At 43.6% G+C, this 15,459-nt stretch overlaps 1 protein-coding gene across 1 annotated transcript in view; it reads left to right on the top strand.

Annotated features, from left to right (window-relative positions):
• The window catches only part of SRMS (src-related kinase lacking C-terminal regulatory tyrosine and N-terminal myristylation sites), a 32,608-nt gene that overhangs the window by 6,611 nt on the left and 10,538 nt on the right, over positions 1 to 15,459 (top strand). The window contains exon 2 of the mRNA XM_072996728.2: positions 4,469 to 4,590. Coding sequence (XP_072852829.2) covers positions 4,469 to 4,590 — 122 coding nt within the window. The remainder of the gene's footprint in view (positions 1 to 4,468; positions 4,591 to 15,459) is intronic.

Here is a 15,459-nt window from a genome sequence, read left to right on the forward strand (position 1 = left end):
GACAGAATGGTCTTCCATAGAAAATGATTCTCACCACATCAAAGACTAGCAGTTCTAGTCAGTGGAAGTCAATCTCTAGGGATCCAAGAACCACAGATCCCTGGACTTTGGTGGGCTACACTCACTGGGCTTCCAGGGAGAAGAGCCAGCCTGGGTGGCCTTGGGCAAGCTGCACAATCCCCGGGCGTCCCCAGAAGAAGGGAAGGGGAAAACATTTCTGAATACTCTCTACCTGGAAAACCTTGGAAAGGGTTATCATAAGTCAGAATTGCCTTGATGGCACACAAGGATTAAGCTGGCTGGATAGCTCAGTGGTTTAGGTATCTGGTTGGGACTTTGATTTCCCACTGCAAGTAGAATCAGCCTGGGTAGCCTTGGGCGAGCTGCACAGTCCCAGGACATCCCCCCCAAAAAAGGGGATGGGGAACTACTTCTCAAAATGCTCTACTGGAAACCCCTGAAAAGGGCCACCATAAGTCAGAAATGACTTGATAGCACATTGTTATTATATTCAAAAAATACCAGACACAGTCAATCAAAACTATAAAAACATGGACTGGTATTATATAACAGATACAAGTTTCAACCAAAAACCTAAGTATCTGTTAAAATATCTACGAAGTATGTATGCTCTTCCTAATATTGCCATTTTTTGTAGCTCTGATGGTGTGATTTCTGAGCTCTGCAACTGCTTATAGTACTGTGTGAAATGTCTTGATATTGTTCCCAAAGCCCCAATGACTAAGGGGACCACTAAAATGTGTTTTATCCACAAACGAGATGTTTTGATGGCCAGATCTCTGCATTTTGTTGGTTTTTCCAATTCTTTATTTTCAACTCTGGCATCCCCTGGCATTATTATTTATTTATTTTTAAAAGCTTGTTATACAAGGCACAGTAGAGGTAAAAATAATATGAGAACCAGGGCTGTAGGATGAACTTTGACTAACAAGATGAGTCACTTCATTAGTGAGTGAGTGGTGACACCATTCAAGGCTGTCCAACGCCTTGGGCTGGCCTACATCCCTGGTGTAAAAGTGTTATGAGCTTTCTCAAAGCTTTTATGTGTGAAGGGTGAAAGGGATTGTAGGATGGAGGACATGAGTAACAACAACAGGATGTGTGAGATCTTCATCTTTCTATGGATTAGCATCAAGGATGGGAGGTGTGAGGATCACGGACTTGGTGGTCTATAACACAACAGAAAGCCTCAGAGACTTGATGTTGCCTAGCAACAGCCATCATAGGTTATCAGAACAGCCCGAGTTTCCATTTCTAGGAAGCTTCCCAGTACCATCTTAACTCCAGTCCAAGATTTCCTGAACAGCAATGCCAGAATCCTATTGCCGATTCACACTTGTATAAGGGAAATTGTGTAAATTTTGGCAGCAAATTGTTGCTTTTCAATGAAGTGCTGGCTGCATTTCTGGGTGTGCACCTGGTCACTTGGAGGCAATAGCAACACAACCAGCAACTTGAATAATGAGTGACAATTTGCTACGAAGACCTACACATGCATAAATAGGAAGTAGGATTCATATTGTTGTATGGCTTGATTTTGAATTGACAATTAAGACTTACAACACCTTCTAGAACTGACACCAAAGAGAGATGTTCTTCTCATTCTAGGGGACTGGAATGCCAAAGTAGAGAGCCAAGAGATAAAAGGAACAACAGGGAAATTTGGCCTTGGAGTTCAGAACGAAGCAGGGCAAAGGCTAATAGAGTTTTGTCAAGAGAAAAAGCTGGTAATCACTCTTTTCCAACAACACAGGAGTCAGCTCTACACATGGACATCACCGAAATCAGATTGATTATCTTCTGTGCAGCCAAAGATGGAGAATCTCTATACAGTCAGCAAAAACAAGATCTGGAGCTGATTGTGGCTCTGATCATCAGCTTCTTATAGCAAAACCCAAGCTTACTGTAAACTCAAGAAAGTAGGAAAAACCACTGGGCTTGTCAGGTATAATCTAAACCAAATCCCTTATGAATACACAGTGGAAGTGAAGAACAGATTTAGTGGACAGAGTGCTGGAAGAACTATGGATGGAGGCCTGTAACATTGTACAGGAGGCAGCAACAAAAACCATCCCAAAGAAAAGGAAATGCAAGAAAGCAAAGTGGCTGTCCAGCGAGGCTTTACAAATAGCAGAGAGGAGAAGGGAAACAAAATGCAAGGGAGATAGGGAAAGTTACAGAAAATTGAATGCAGACTTCCAAAAAATAGCAAGGAGAGACAAGAGGGCCTTCTTAAATGAACAATGTAAAGAAGTAGAGGAAAATAATAGAAAAGGAAAAACCAGAGATCTGTTCAGGAAAATTGGAGATATTAGAGGAGCATTTTGTGCAAAGATGAACATGATAAAGGACAAAAATGGGAGAGACCTCACAGAAGCAGAAGACATCAAGAAGAGGTGGCAAGAATACACAGAGGAATTATACCAGAAAGATCTTTATGTCCCAGACAACCTAGATAGTGTGGTTGCTGACCTTGAGCCAGACATCCTGGAGAGTGAAGTCAAGTGGGCCTTAGAAAGCATAGCTAACAAGGCCAGTGGAGGTGATGGCATTCCACATGACCTAATTAAATCTTAAAAGATGATGCTGTTAATGTGGTGCACTCAATATGCCAGCAAGTTTGGAAAACTCAGCAGTGGCCAGAGGATTGGAAAAGATCAGTCTACATCCCAATCCCAAAGAAGGGCAGTGCCAAAGAATGCTCCAACTACTGTACAATTGCACTCATTTCACACTCTAGCAAGGTTATGCTCAAAATCCTCCAAGGTAGGCTTCAGCAGTATGTGGACCAAGAACTCCCAGAAGGACAAGCTGGATTCCGAAGGGGCAGAGGAACTAGAAACCAAATTGCTAACATGCGCTGGATTATGGAGAAAGCCAGAGAGTTCCAGAAAAACATCTACTTCTGCTTCATTGACTATGCGAAAGCCTTTGACTGTGTGGACCACAACAAACTATGACAAGTCCTTAAAGAAATGGGAGTGCCTGACCACCTTATCCATCTCCTGAGAAATCTATATATGGGCGAGGAAGCAACAGTTAGAACTGAATATGGAACAACTGATTGGTTCAAAATTGGGAAAGGAGTACAACAAGGCTGTATATTGTCCCCCTGCTTATTTAACTTATATGCAGAATACATCATGCGGAAGGCCGGACTGGAGGAATCCCAGGCCATAATCAAGATGGCTGGAAGAAATATCAATAACCGCCAATATGTAGATGATACCACTCTGATGGCAGAAAATGAGGAGGAATTAAAGAACCTTGTAAGTGTGAAGGCAAGAGGAGAAGGGGACAACAGAAGACGAGATGGTTGGACAGTGTCACCAAAGCAACCAACATGACTTTGACCCAACTCCGGGAGGCAGTGGAAGACAGGAGGGCCTTCTATGCTCTGGTCCATGGGGTCACGAAGAGTCGGACACGACTTAATGACTAAACAACAACAAAAGGATCATTCCATTTCGGTTCCGTTCCAGCCCATGATCTACCGCAGTGGTTCTTAACCTTGGGTTACTCAGGTGTTTTCACCACCAGCTGTGCTGGCTGGGGTTTCTGGGAGTTGTAGTTCAAAAACACCTGAGTAACCCAAAGTTAAGGACCATTGATCTACCATATGGATATAAATCAAAATATACCAAAGATAAGTTATTAAACACACAGGAAAGGCAGTCTCACACCTACCTTTCCCTTTCCCTGGCAAAAATAACAAAATAAGTAACTACTGTACCTCTTTGCTGCTTTTTCACAGCCTCAGGTGTCCACCTAGTTCCACTGCTAATTCAGGACTGGACAACATCTAACCAGTCTTGTCCTGTTTCCAAAAAGAATATTTTCTGGCCTAGAACAGGTGGGAGGGGAATTCTGCTTCAATATAATTTCCCCCTCAGCTTTTTTTAGGCCAGAAAGTGTGCTGCTTATATACTTCCCCATAGCGATTAAAACATTTTTTTTAATGATGCAGGCTACACATGGCCCCCAACTCCCACCAAGCTGGGTAACCAGTTTACCAACCTCAGAAGAATAGGAGGCTGAGTCAGTTTTGAGCTGGCTCCCTGAGTTTGCTGGGATCAAACTCAGGTTGTGTGAGCAGAGTCCTGGTTGCAGGACTGCAGTTTAGCCACTGTACCACGAGGCTCTTTTGAATAGAAAACGCTACCTCTAGAGGCTTTTAGGAGTGACCTTTGGTGTTCAGATCCTGGGAAACGATTGAGGGGGAACGGGCCCCTAGAGAGTATGGTCTGTCAAGATTTTGGGGAAGGCATGTGACCCTGGACTAGTGGTGCCGCCACCTCCAAGACTGACGTATGGTGCAAAATGTACTCGGGTGCAATCCAGACAATTGGAATATGTCTTTCTTGCCTTTTGCTTGTCCAAAAGTTTGCCCCGTCATAATGAGGAATCCCCTTAACCATTTCACATAATTTGCAACTTTCCTTTCCAGATGGTATATAAGTGGCATTGGCAGAAACAAGGCGACCCTGCTCCTCCTTTCTCCACCGAATCGCCACGGCTCTTTCCTCATCCGGGACAGCGAGAGTAATAAGGGAGAATATTCCCTGTCAGGTAATGGCCACCTTTAAAAAAAAAAACATTCTGTTCCATGGGACATATCTTGACACCTTTAGCAAACTGCCTTACACAGGGTTTCCTGGAGAAGGGAAGTTCGTCTTGGTGGACAGAATCTTTTAAAAGGAGAACTGTCTATGTTTCTAATGTAAAATGTTTACCGAAATTTGTTCTGTTGAGACTCTTCTCTTAGAAACTTGCTTAGGAAGCATATTAAGATGGGAGGTACCATGTATTCATGCTGGCAAGAAAATCAATACCCATATACCCTAGAGTCATCCAAATTCCAAAATGCATAGGGTGTCTTTTATGGAAAGCAATACAAAGCATCATAAACATGTAAAATAGGCTAGTTTTCTTTTAAGTAGTCATTTCTTATAGGACTGCGGTTCCCAACCTTGGGTCTCCAGATGTTCTTGGACTACAGCTCCCAGAAATCCTGTCCAAACCAGCTAGTGGTGAAGGCTCCTGGGAATTTTAGTACCCAACGTTGGGAACCCTTGTTGTAGAATAGACTCAAGCTGAAGCATTCCTATGGCATCTGCTCAGCATGACAGACAGAGTTTATCTGGTTATCTCTTGGGCAAAGGTGTCCTTGGCCTATTTCATCAAAGGAAAGTATTGTTTTATGATGCCTTGTTAACAATCCAGTAGATGCAGGTGTGACTACCTGTCTTTGCCCTTGGCAGAGAATGGCTGTTACTCATAATACATTAGCTATATGACAACAGAGAGACATTGGCTATTTCATACATTTGTTAAATTCTAACACATATAGTTATCCATTAGGAACTACGGTCTTCCTGTATTCGTATCAGAGTGTTGCACAATCCAAAATCAGGGACGCACATGAAATGTAGGCACAATTTTGAAAACCAATTAAAATGTCAAGACATTTAGAGCTTAAAATACATGCAGCAATTTTTCTGCACCTTCAGCCGTTGTCCAGGGCAGTGGTCTCCAACCTTGGGCCTCCAGGTGTTCTTGAACTACAACTCCCAGAATTCTTCACCACCACCTCTGCTGGCCAGGATTTCTGGGAGTTGAGGTCCAAGAACATCTGGAGGCCCAAGGTTGGGGATCACTGGTCCAGGGGGTTGGGTGCCCATGAAATGGGTTGGGTTTGTTGCTCTTTCAGTGCAATGCTTCTGGGAGCGAAGCATTTGCCGGCTGCATACGATTGCGCGCGGGGGACACTCAAGGACACAGTCCTTTCCCGCTCTCCAGGGAGGTTCTTTCTATATCCCTCTGAAAGGGAATTGCCTCCGTTCCAAACGGCAGCTCCGAACTAATTTATATGAAAGGCAAAGGGCAAAAGTTTTGGTTCACAGGGTTCTGACATGGGTTAATCCTTAGGTTTGATTTTTGGAACATCCCTCTGCATGTGGGCTGCACATTTCCGGTACACTATATGCTCAGAGGAGAGATCTAGTAGATTCAGCACCCCTCTGGCAAGGTATAAAAAAGCAACATGAAACTGTATATAGGTAAATGGTAGTCACTGTATCTTGCGGAAATTGTGCCCAAGCTAACAGGAGTAGTGTAATTAACATTGTTGTTATGTGCCATCAAACCAGAAAAAGTGTGCTGCTTATAATGACCCTAATAAGGCATTCAAGGTGTGAGATATTTAAGGAGTGGTTTCACCAGTCCCACACTCCCAGTGAGTTTTCATGGCCAGGTGAGGATTTGAGCCCTGAACACTCTATTCACTACCTCACACTGGATATTACTGGTGTAGTAGTAAATTTTAAAGCACATGTGTTCAACATGAGAGTCGCACGGAAACAGACCAAGAGAACGCCGTAGTCACATACCCAAAAAGGAAGGGATGGTCAAGGGTAAGAAACTGCTTTTCTGTTTTTTCATACTCAGTGGAACGAACACTCTGGTCAAACTCTTTCATAAAACGCATCCAAAACAATTAAACAAATCAGAAATGAAATATTGGCACACAACAATATTTGTCTTGAGTGTTTCGTGTTCATTTTCTTTCTCCAAGAAGAAAAACGAAACTCCAAAATTATTGCAATTTCTGCACAAAATAAAAACCTGCCTTGCTGTTGGAAAGGAAATAGAGCAGTTCAGATGTTGGAGTTTTCCTATGCAAAGCAACAAGTGAAATATAGAACAAAAATAAACAGGAAAGGTCAAATTGGAGATCTATTTTTTCCTGGAAAAATTCTAGAGCAGATCATTAAACAGGCAGTTTGTTATTACTTAGAAAGCAAGGCGGTCATCACTAAAAGTCAACACGGGTTTCTCAAAAACAAGTCATGCCAGACTAATCTGATCTCTTTTTTTTATAGAGTTGCAGGCATGACAGATGAAGGGAACACTGTGGGTGTAGCATATCTTGATTTCAGTAAGGCCTTTGACATGATATTCTTGCAAGGAAGCTAGTAAAATGTGGGCTAGACAGTGCTACTGTTCGGTGGATTTGTAATTGGCTCACTGACCGAACCCAAAGGGTGATCACCAATGGCTTCTCTTCATCCTGGAAAGAGGTGACTAGTGGGGTGTCCCAGGGTCCTGTTCTGGACCCTGTGCTGTTCAACCTCTTTATCAATGACACGGATGAAGGAATAGAGAGTATGCTGATTAAATTCACAGATGATACCAAATTGGGAGGGGTTGCTAATTCCCCAGAGGACAGGATTAAAATTCAAAATGACCTTGACAGATTAGAGTCCTGGGCCAAAACTAACAAAATGAATTACAACAGGGAGAAATGCAAGGTCCTACACCTGGGCATAAAAAATGAACTGCACAGATATAGGATGGAAGATACCTGGCTAGACAACAGTACCTGTGGAAGGGATCCAGGAGTCTTGGTAGACCACAAGGTGAACATGAGCCAGCAGTGTGATGCGGCTGCCAAGAAAGCCAATGCAATTCTTGGTTGCATCAATAGGAGTGTCTAGATCAAGGGAAGTGATAGTTCCACTCTATTCTGCTTTGGTCAGACCTCACATGTATTGTGTCCAGTTCTGGGCACCTCAATTCAAAAAGGATGTTGACAACCTGGAGCGTGTCCAGAGCAGGGCGACTAAAATGGTTAAAGGTCTGGAAGCAATGTCCTACAAGGACAGGCTTAGGGAGTTGGGAATGTTTAGCCTCACAAAAAGAAGGTTGAGAGGGGACATGATAGCCATTTTTAAATATTTGAAAGGATGTCATGTTAAGGAAGGGACAAGTTTGTTTTCCAGGGCTCCAGAGACTAGAACACGGAGCAATGGTTTCGAACTACAGGAAAAGAGATTCCATCTGAACATTAGGAAGAACTTCCTGATGGTCAGAGCTGTTCGGCTGTGGAAGAGGCTGCCTCGGAGGGTGGTGGGGTCTCCTTCTTTGGAGGTTTTTAAGCAGAGGCTGGGCGGCCATCTGTCAGAATAATTTGATGGAGTTCCTGCATGGTGGAGGGTTGGACTGGATGGCCTCAGTGGTCCCTTCCAATGCTATGATTCTGTGATTCTATATGAAGCCAGGAAATCTCACAGGCAGAGAGATCTCTGAGCAAAGAGTCTAGGCATGGCAAAACATGGAAAACAGCAAGAATCATCACCATGTGCCTATGGCAACCCTGTTCGGGGTTTCCCAGGGAGAGAATACTCAGAAGTAATTTACCAGTCCCTTCTGCTGAGGGTGCCCTGGGACTACGCAGCTTGCCCAAGGCCACCTAGACTGGTTCTTTCCCTAGGAGGCACAGATGGGGAATTGAACTCCCACCTTCTGGCTCCCCAGCCAGAGACCTAAACCATGGAGCTATCCAGCTAAAATCAGCAAAGAAAGCGGCATTTTTCCAAGTAATCTCCACCACCTAAGTCTGAATGATCCTAGTTTGGATAACAGAGGAGCAAGTTTAACAAAACACCTGCAGCCAGCCAATAGGCTGAAATGCAAGCTTTTGGCCTTGAAGGAGGGAGGTGAATAACTTTGCAATGCAAGTGACTGTGTCATCATGCCTGCTCTTGGAAAAAAAAGCAGGGGGGGGATCGAATTTATATTTCATTGCTTTCCCATCCACTGTGTTCAGTAGGGGAGGAGAGTTTGGAAGAGGTAATAGACAAGGGAACCACAGATCCTCCTGACTTTATTTTGGTTCAAGAGTTAAATCACAGACCACACCTTTCCACATTCCAGCTGCAAAAACAGCACCTAGAACTCGTAACACCCTTCTAATCACACCGTGAATGCTCCAGCGCTCTCTGAGAGTTCCTCCTTCCATTATGAGTTGTGTATTCATTTATTGCAGAGAGTGTTAAGTAAACGCCCTCTTAACATCAACCCAAAAGGCCAGAAGGAAGAAAACAGAGGTGTTCGTTCTGCCAGGTACTGCCAAAATAATGGGTTCTCTCACTGGCTCAGAGGCCATCAAGGTGTCCCTTCATGGGTATAGCTGAGTTTTGCAAGCAACTAGCAAATCTATAGCAGGGAAGGTCGGTGAAATAATTGTTTTAATGTTGGGAGGAAAGAGGGTGGGTGCAGGAGGACTTTCAGTGTTCCCTCTTAAAGTAAGGAATTTAATCTGGAGAAGCACAAGATTTTTCTTCTCTAAAAGTAGACACAAGGACTGTCAAGAATTCAAAAAGCTGCTGAGTCCAGATCCAAATGCATTTTAAAGGAGAGTCCAGATTCTTGATCGGTCCATGATCTGCTTGGCACTAGTGCAGGGGTGGGTAAGTTTAGGCAGCCAATCCCACCTCTCCTGGCTCAAACTTCACCATTTCCCAAAAACCAAGCCAAATGGCTGGAATCTCCAGTTTCCTAAATTAAACAGAAGACACCCAGTAGCTGATACAGTGATGGACTAGGACTCAGGAGGCCTGGGTTCGAATCCCTGATCAGCCAAGGAAACTCACTGAGTGGATGGAACTGGTAAAATTACTCCTTAAAACTGCTAGATAGCTCGGTGATTTAGGCACTGGGCTACAGAGCCTGAGGTTGGGTGTTCAATCCCCCCCCCCCCGCCGCCTCCTTCACAAGAGTGGGACTCAGTTATCCATAAGGTCTCTTCCAACTCTGCAGTTCAAAGGTGGTTGTTATTGTTGCTGTTGTTATAATATCACTTACCTTAAAAGCCCTGTTAGGTTCATTATAGGTCAGTTCCTAAGAAGAATAGGGTTTTCTGCAAGTATGTGTGTGAGAGAGAGGGAGGGAGGGAGGGAGGGAGGGAGGGAGAGTTAATCTTCCTGGAGGCTAAAAAAAATGGGCTGGGTACATGTCACTCTACATACTGCAGCCAAAGGCTTGATCTACCTAAAGGTCACACGTGTGTGTGTTTAGTCATTTAGTCGTGTCCGACTCTTCGTGACCCCATGGACCAGAGCACGCCAGGCCCTCCTGTCTTCTACTGCCTCCCGGAGTTGTGTCAGGTTCATGTTGGTTGCTTCGCAGACACTGTCCAGCCATCTCATCCTTGGTCGTCCCCTTCTCCTCTTGCCATCACACCTTCCTAACATCAAGGTTTTTTCCAAGGACTCTTTTCTTCTCATGAGATGGCCAAAGTACTGGAGCCTCAGCTTCAGGATCTGTCCTTCAAGTGAGCATTCAGGGTTGATTTCCTTTAGAACTGATAGGTTTGTTCTCCTTGCAGTCCAGGGGATTCTCAAGAGCCTCCTCCAGCACCACAATTCAAAGGCATCAATTCTTCGGCAGTCTGCTTTCTTTATGGTCCAGTTCTCACTTCCATACATCACGACAGGAAAAACCATAGCTTTGACTATTCGGACTTTTGTTGGCAAGGTGATGTCTCTGCTTTTCAAGATGCTGTCAAGATTTGTCATCGCTTTCCTCCCAAGAAGAAGGCGCCTTTTAATTTCAGGGCTGCTGTCTCCATCTGAAGTAATCATGGAGCCCAGGAAGATAAAATTTGACACTGCCTCCATATCTTCCCCTTCTATTTCCCAGGAGGTGATGGGACCAGTGGCCATGATCTTAGTTTTTTTGATGTTGAGTTTCAGACCGTTTTTTGCACTCTCCTCTTTCACTCTCATTACAAGGTTCTTTAATTCCTCCTCACTTTCTGCCATCAGAGTGGTATCATCTGCATATCGGAGGTTGTTGATATTTCTTCCGGCAATCTTAATTCCGGTTTGGGTTTCTTCCAGTCCAGCCTTCCGCATGATGTATTCTGCATATAAGTTAAATAAGCTGGGGGACAATATACAGCCTTGCCGTACTCCTTTCCCAATTTTGAACCACTCAGTTGTTCCATGACCAGTTCTAACTGTTGCTTCCTGTCCCACATATAGGTTTCTCAGGAGACAGATAAAGTGGTCAGGCACTCCCATTTCTTTAAGAACTTGCCATAGTTTGCTGTGGTCCACACAGTCAAAGGCTTTCGCATAGTCAATGAAGCAGAAGTAGATATTTTTCTGGAACTCTCTGGCTTTCTCCATAATCCAGCGCAAGTTAGCAATTTGGTCTCTAGTTCCTCTGCCTCTTCGGAATCCAGCTTGTACTTCTGGGAGTTCTCGGTCCACATACTGCTGAAGCCTACCTTGCAGGATTTTGAGCATAACCTTGCTAGCGTGCGAAATGAGTGCAATTGTACGGTAGTTGGAGCATTCTTTGGCACTGCCTTTCTTTGGGATTGGGATGTAGACTGATCTTTTCCAATCCTCTGGCCACTGTTGAGTTTTCCAAACTTGCTGGCATATTGAATGCAGCACCTTAACAGCATCATCTTTCAAGATTTTAAATAGTTCAACTGGAATGCCATCACCTCCACTGGCCTTGTTGTTAGCCAGGCTTTCTAAGGCCCACTTGACTTCGCTCTCCAGGATGTCTGGCTCAAGGTCAGCAACTACATTGTCTGGGTTGTCCAGGATATCCAAATCTTTCTGATATAATTCCTCTGTGTATTCTTGCCACCTCTTCTTGACGTCTTCTGCTTCTGTTAGGTCCCTCCCATTTTTGTCTTTTATCATGTTCGTCTTTGCGCAAAATGTTCCTCTAATATGTCCAATTTTCCTGAACAGATCTCTGGTCTTTCCTTTTCTGTTATCTTCCTCTATTTCTTTGCATTGTTCATTTAAGAAGGCCCTCTTGTCTCTCCTTGCTATTCTTTGGAAGTCTGAATTCAAGTTTCTGTAACTTTCCCTATCTCCCTTGCATTTTGCTTCCCTTCTCCTCTCTGCTATTTCTAAGGCCTCGTTGGACAGCCACTTTGCTTTCTTGCATTTCCTTTTCTTTGGGATGGTTTTCGTTGCTGCCTCCTGGACAATGTTACGAGCCTCTATCCAAAGTTCTTCAGGCACTCTGTCCACCAAATCTAGTTCCTTAAATCTGTTCTTTACTTCCACTGTGTATTCATAAGGGATTTGGTTTAGATTATACCTGAGTGGCCCAGTGATTTTTCCTAATCTCTTCAGTCTAAGCTTGAATTTTGCTATGAGAAGCTGATGATCAGAACCGCAGTCAGCTCCAGGTCTTGTTTTTGCTGACTGTATAGAGCTTCTCCATCTTTGGCTGCAGAGAATATAATCAATCTGATTTCGATATTGCCCATCTGGTGATTTCCATGTATAGAGTCGCCTCTTGTGTTGTTGGAAAAGAGTGTTTGTGATGACCAGCTTATTCTCTTGACAAAAGTCTATTAGCCTTTGTCCTGCTTCGTTCTGAACTCCAAGGCCAAACTTCCCTGTTGTTCCTTTTATCTCTTGGCTCCCTACTTTAGCATTCCAGTCCCCTAGAATGAGAAGAACATCTTTCTTTGGTGTCAGTTCTAGAAGGTGTTGTAAATCTTCATAGAATTGTTCAATTTCAGTCTCCTCAGCAATGCTGGTTGGTGCATAAACTTGGATTATTGTGATGTTGAATGGTCTGCCTTGGATTCGTATTGACATCATTCTATCATTTTTGAGATTGTATCCCATTACAGCTTTTCCCACTCTTTTGTTGACTATGAGGGCTACTCCATTCCTTCTACGGGATTCTTGCCCACAATAGTAGATATGATAATCATCTGAGCTGAATTCGCCCATTCCTGTCCATTTTAGTTCACTGATGCCCAGGATGTCGATGTTTATTCTTGCCATCTCCTGTTTGACCACCTCCAGCTTCCCAAGGTTCATAGATCTTACATTCCAGGTTCCTATGCAGTATTTTTCTTTGCAGCATTGGATTTTCCTTTCACTTCCAGGCACGTCCACAGCTGAGCGTCCTTTCGGCTTTGGCCCAACCACTTCATTAGCTCTGGAGCTACTTGTACTTGTCCTCCGCTCTTCCTCAGTAGCATGTTGGACGCCTTCCGACCTGAGGGGCCCATCTTCCAGCGTCATATCTTTTAGCCTTTTGTTTCTGATCATGGGGCGTTCTTGGCAAAGATACTGGAGTGGCTTGCCATTTCCTACTCCAGGTGGATTGCGTTTAGTCGGAACTCTCCACTATGTCCTGTCCGTCTTGGGTGTCCCTGCACGGCATAGCCCATAGTTTCTCTGAGTTGCTCAAGCCCCTTCGCCACGACAAGGCAGCAATCCATGAAGGAGAAAGGTCACACATTCCTACCCTATTCAACAGGACTCCCGTAGCCTTCTGGGTACATGTTCAGGACACTGGGGGAATTGAAAAGGAGGAGATGGTAGGAAATTCTGCTGCCAAGAGCCCAATCGGTCAACTCTGGATGAATTCCCTGAATGCTTCTCATCCATCATTTCAGAGACGGTTTCCAGACTAGTCAGCTACATCTGCATAGCAAGAATTTGGCATCAACAAATTTGGCAAGTGGGTTTTCTCCATCCCCTGATTACCTGATCAGTAAACAAAGGAAGTCAGGAGGAACTCCCAGAATGGGGAGTTATGGGATGTGTAGTCCAAAGAATCCAAAAACCGCACCCCTAAAGCCTGGCAGTGTCCTTTCCTTTCATCTCTGACCCTTGTAACTGGAACGTCCAGGGCCTGAAACCTGGACCTTCTGCATGTCAAGGAGCGGCTCTGCCGGATGAGCGGTGGAACCTCTTCCCACCTCATCTGCAAATAAATATTCATGATGTGAATGAGCATGTTGGAAAAAAGAGGGAGGCAGGATCTGGGGCTAAGTGGGGCACAGATGGTTTCCAGAGGTTGCTGAGCTATAATACCCAGCAGTCACCATAGCCAACCGTGAGGGCATGATGGGAATCACAATCCCACAACATCTGGAGAGCCACATGTTTCTAGCCCGTGGGTTAAAGTCTGGATGGGCTGGGCAATGGGTGACCTGTAAGCCGTTAAGTGGACTCCTACCCAGAGGCCCAGATCTAAGACCCCCCAGGTTTCCAGGAAGCCAGCCCAACTGAAAATAGATTTATTTTATTTTAATTTGCTATTTTTAAAAAAAAAACAAAAATATTGTCACTCAAAAAGTGTCCTTGCGCAGCATAGGAAGCACAGAGTGAACATTGCCACATTTTGAGGACCCACCCACCATCTGTGGCCCCCACGCCGTCAAAAATATTCTTTCTAATTCAGCCACAAAACGGTACAAAGGACTTTTCTCAGTTTTTCAAAAAAAAAAATCCAGGCAACCATTTTTGTAAGAAAAAAATGGGAATGGACCTCAGAGAGGAGCATATTTGGGCCCCAGACTGCTAGAAGTTGCCAAGTCTTACTCTGACATTGTAGATGTGACTGTTTCAGAAAGACAGTAATTTCTACCAATATCATTCAACAACATGAAATGGACTGGCACATTGTTTTGCTATACAACCAGCTCAGAGTCACTATGAAAACAACTCATTTTGAAACTATAGACCAGGTGAGAATCTTCCAACAGCATGATCGGCTCACTCCAGAGAAGTTTTAGTAAAAAGGAGTGACTTGTATGATGTAAATGCTAATTACTATGCTACACATTCATTTTCTCACACACACATTTAATTATATACAGTCAATGGTGCAATAAACAATGGTATTCTGCCCACACAATCATATGGTGCAAAATATGTGAACCACCCCAGGCTATGCAGTAATTAGATGCCATAAGCAACGCGGAGTTAACCATCAGTCCTTCCAGACTAATACTGGAATTTTTTTTCCCTCTGCAGCCTTGGATAATTCGTTTATACTGATGTTTAAAATTTTTGTTATATTGTAATTTTCTTAGATTGTTGTTTTATGTGTTGGAAGCCGCCTAGAGTGGTCGTTCGACTAGATAGGTGGGAAGTAAGTAAGTAAGTAAGTAAGTAAGTAAGTAAGTAAGTAAGTAAGTAAGTAAGTAAGTAAGTAAATAGACAGACAGACAGACAGACAGACAGACAGACAGACAGATAGATAGATAGATAGATAGATAGATAGATAGATAGATAGATAGATAGATAGATAGATAGATAGATAGATAGATAGATAGATAGATAGATAGATAGATAGATAGATAGATAGATAGATAGATAATCTGGAGTAATTTGCCTGTTGTGTCAATGACAGGCTTTGGAGATCAAAGTTTGAGTCAAATCACAGGTGCAATTATTCAATTGTCTTTCAATTAGCATACAGTTTAATAGCTTTTTAAAAAAAAACACTTACCTTGTGTTTTAAATGCTATTCATTTTAACACCGTGAGCTGCCTCGGGTCCCCTTATCAGGAGAAAGGTGGGCCAATAAATAAAACAAATAAATAAAATAAATACAGTAAATCACAGGCTAGCCAATTCTTGAGGCCTCCTTGAGGCGCTGCCAGTTTCCAAACTTTTAAACTACTGTATATATTTTGCTATTCTGTTTTTACCACCATTACTGGGTGTGGGGGGGAGGGAACACTATAATTTTTCTGACCCAGGTAACAACATATCTTAGGCCATCTCGGCTGAAATATCCCCACTCCCTGGGGAAGTGGTTGAGTGGAACCAGGGCTCACAGCGTCCAGGCCCTGTGGTTTTGTGATTT

This window comes from Pogona vitticeps, chromosome 4 (assembly GCF_051106095.1).
Source record: "Pogona vitticeps strain Pit_001003342236 chromosome 4, PviZW2.1, whole genome shotgun sequence".
Taxonomy (NCBI): domain Eukaryota; kingdom Metazoa; phylum Chordata; class Lepidosauria; order Squamata; family Agamidae; genus Pogona; species Pogona vitticeps.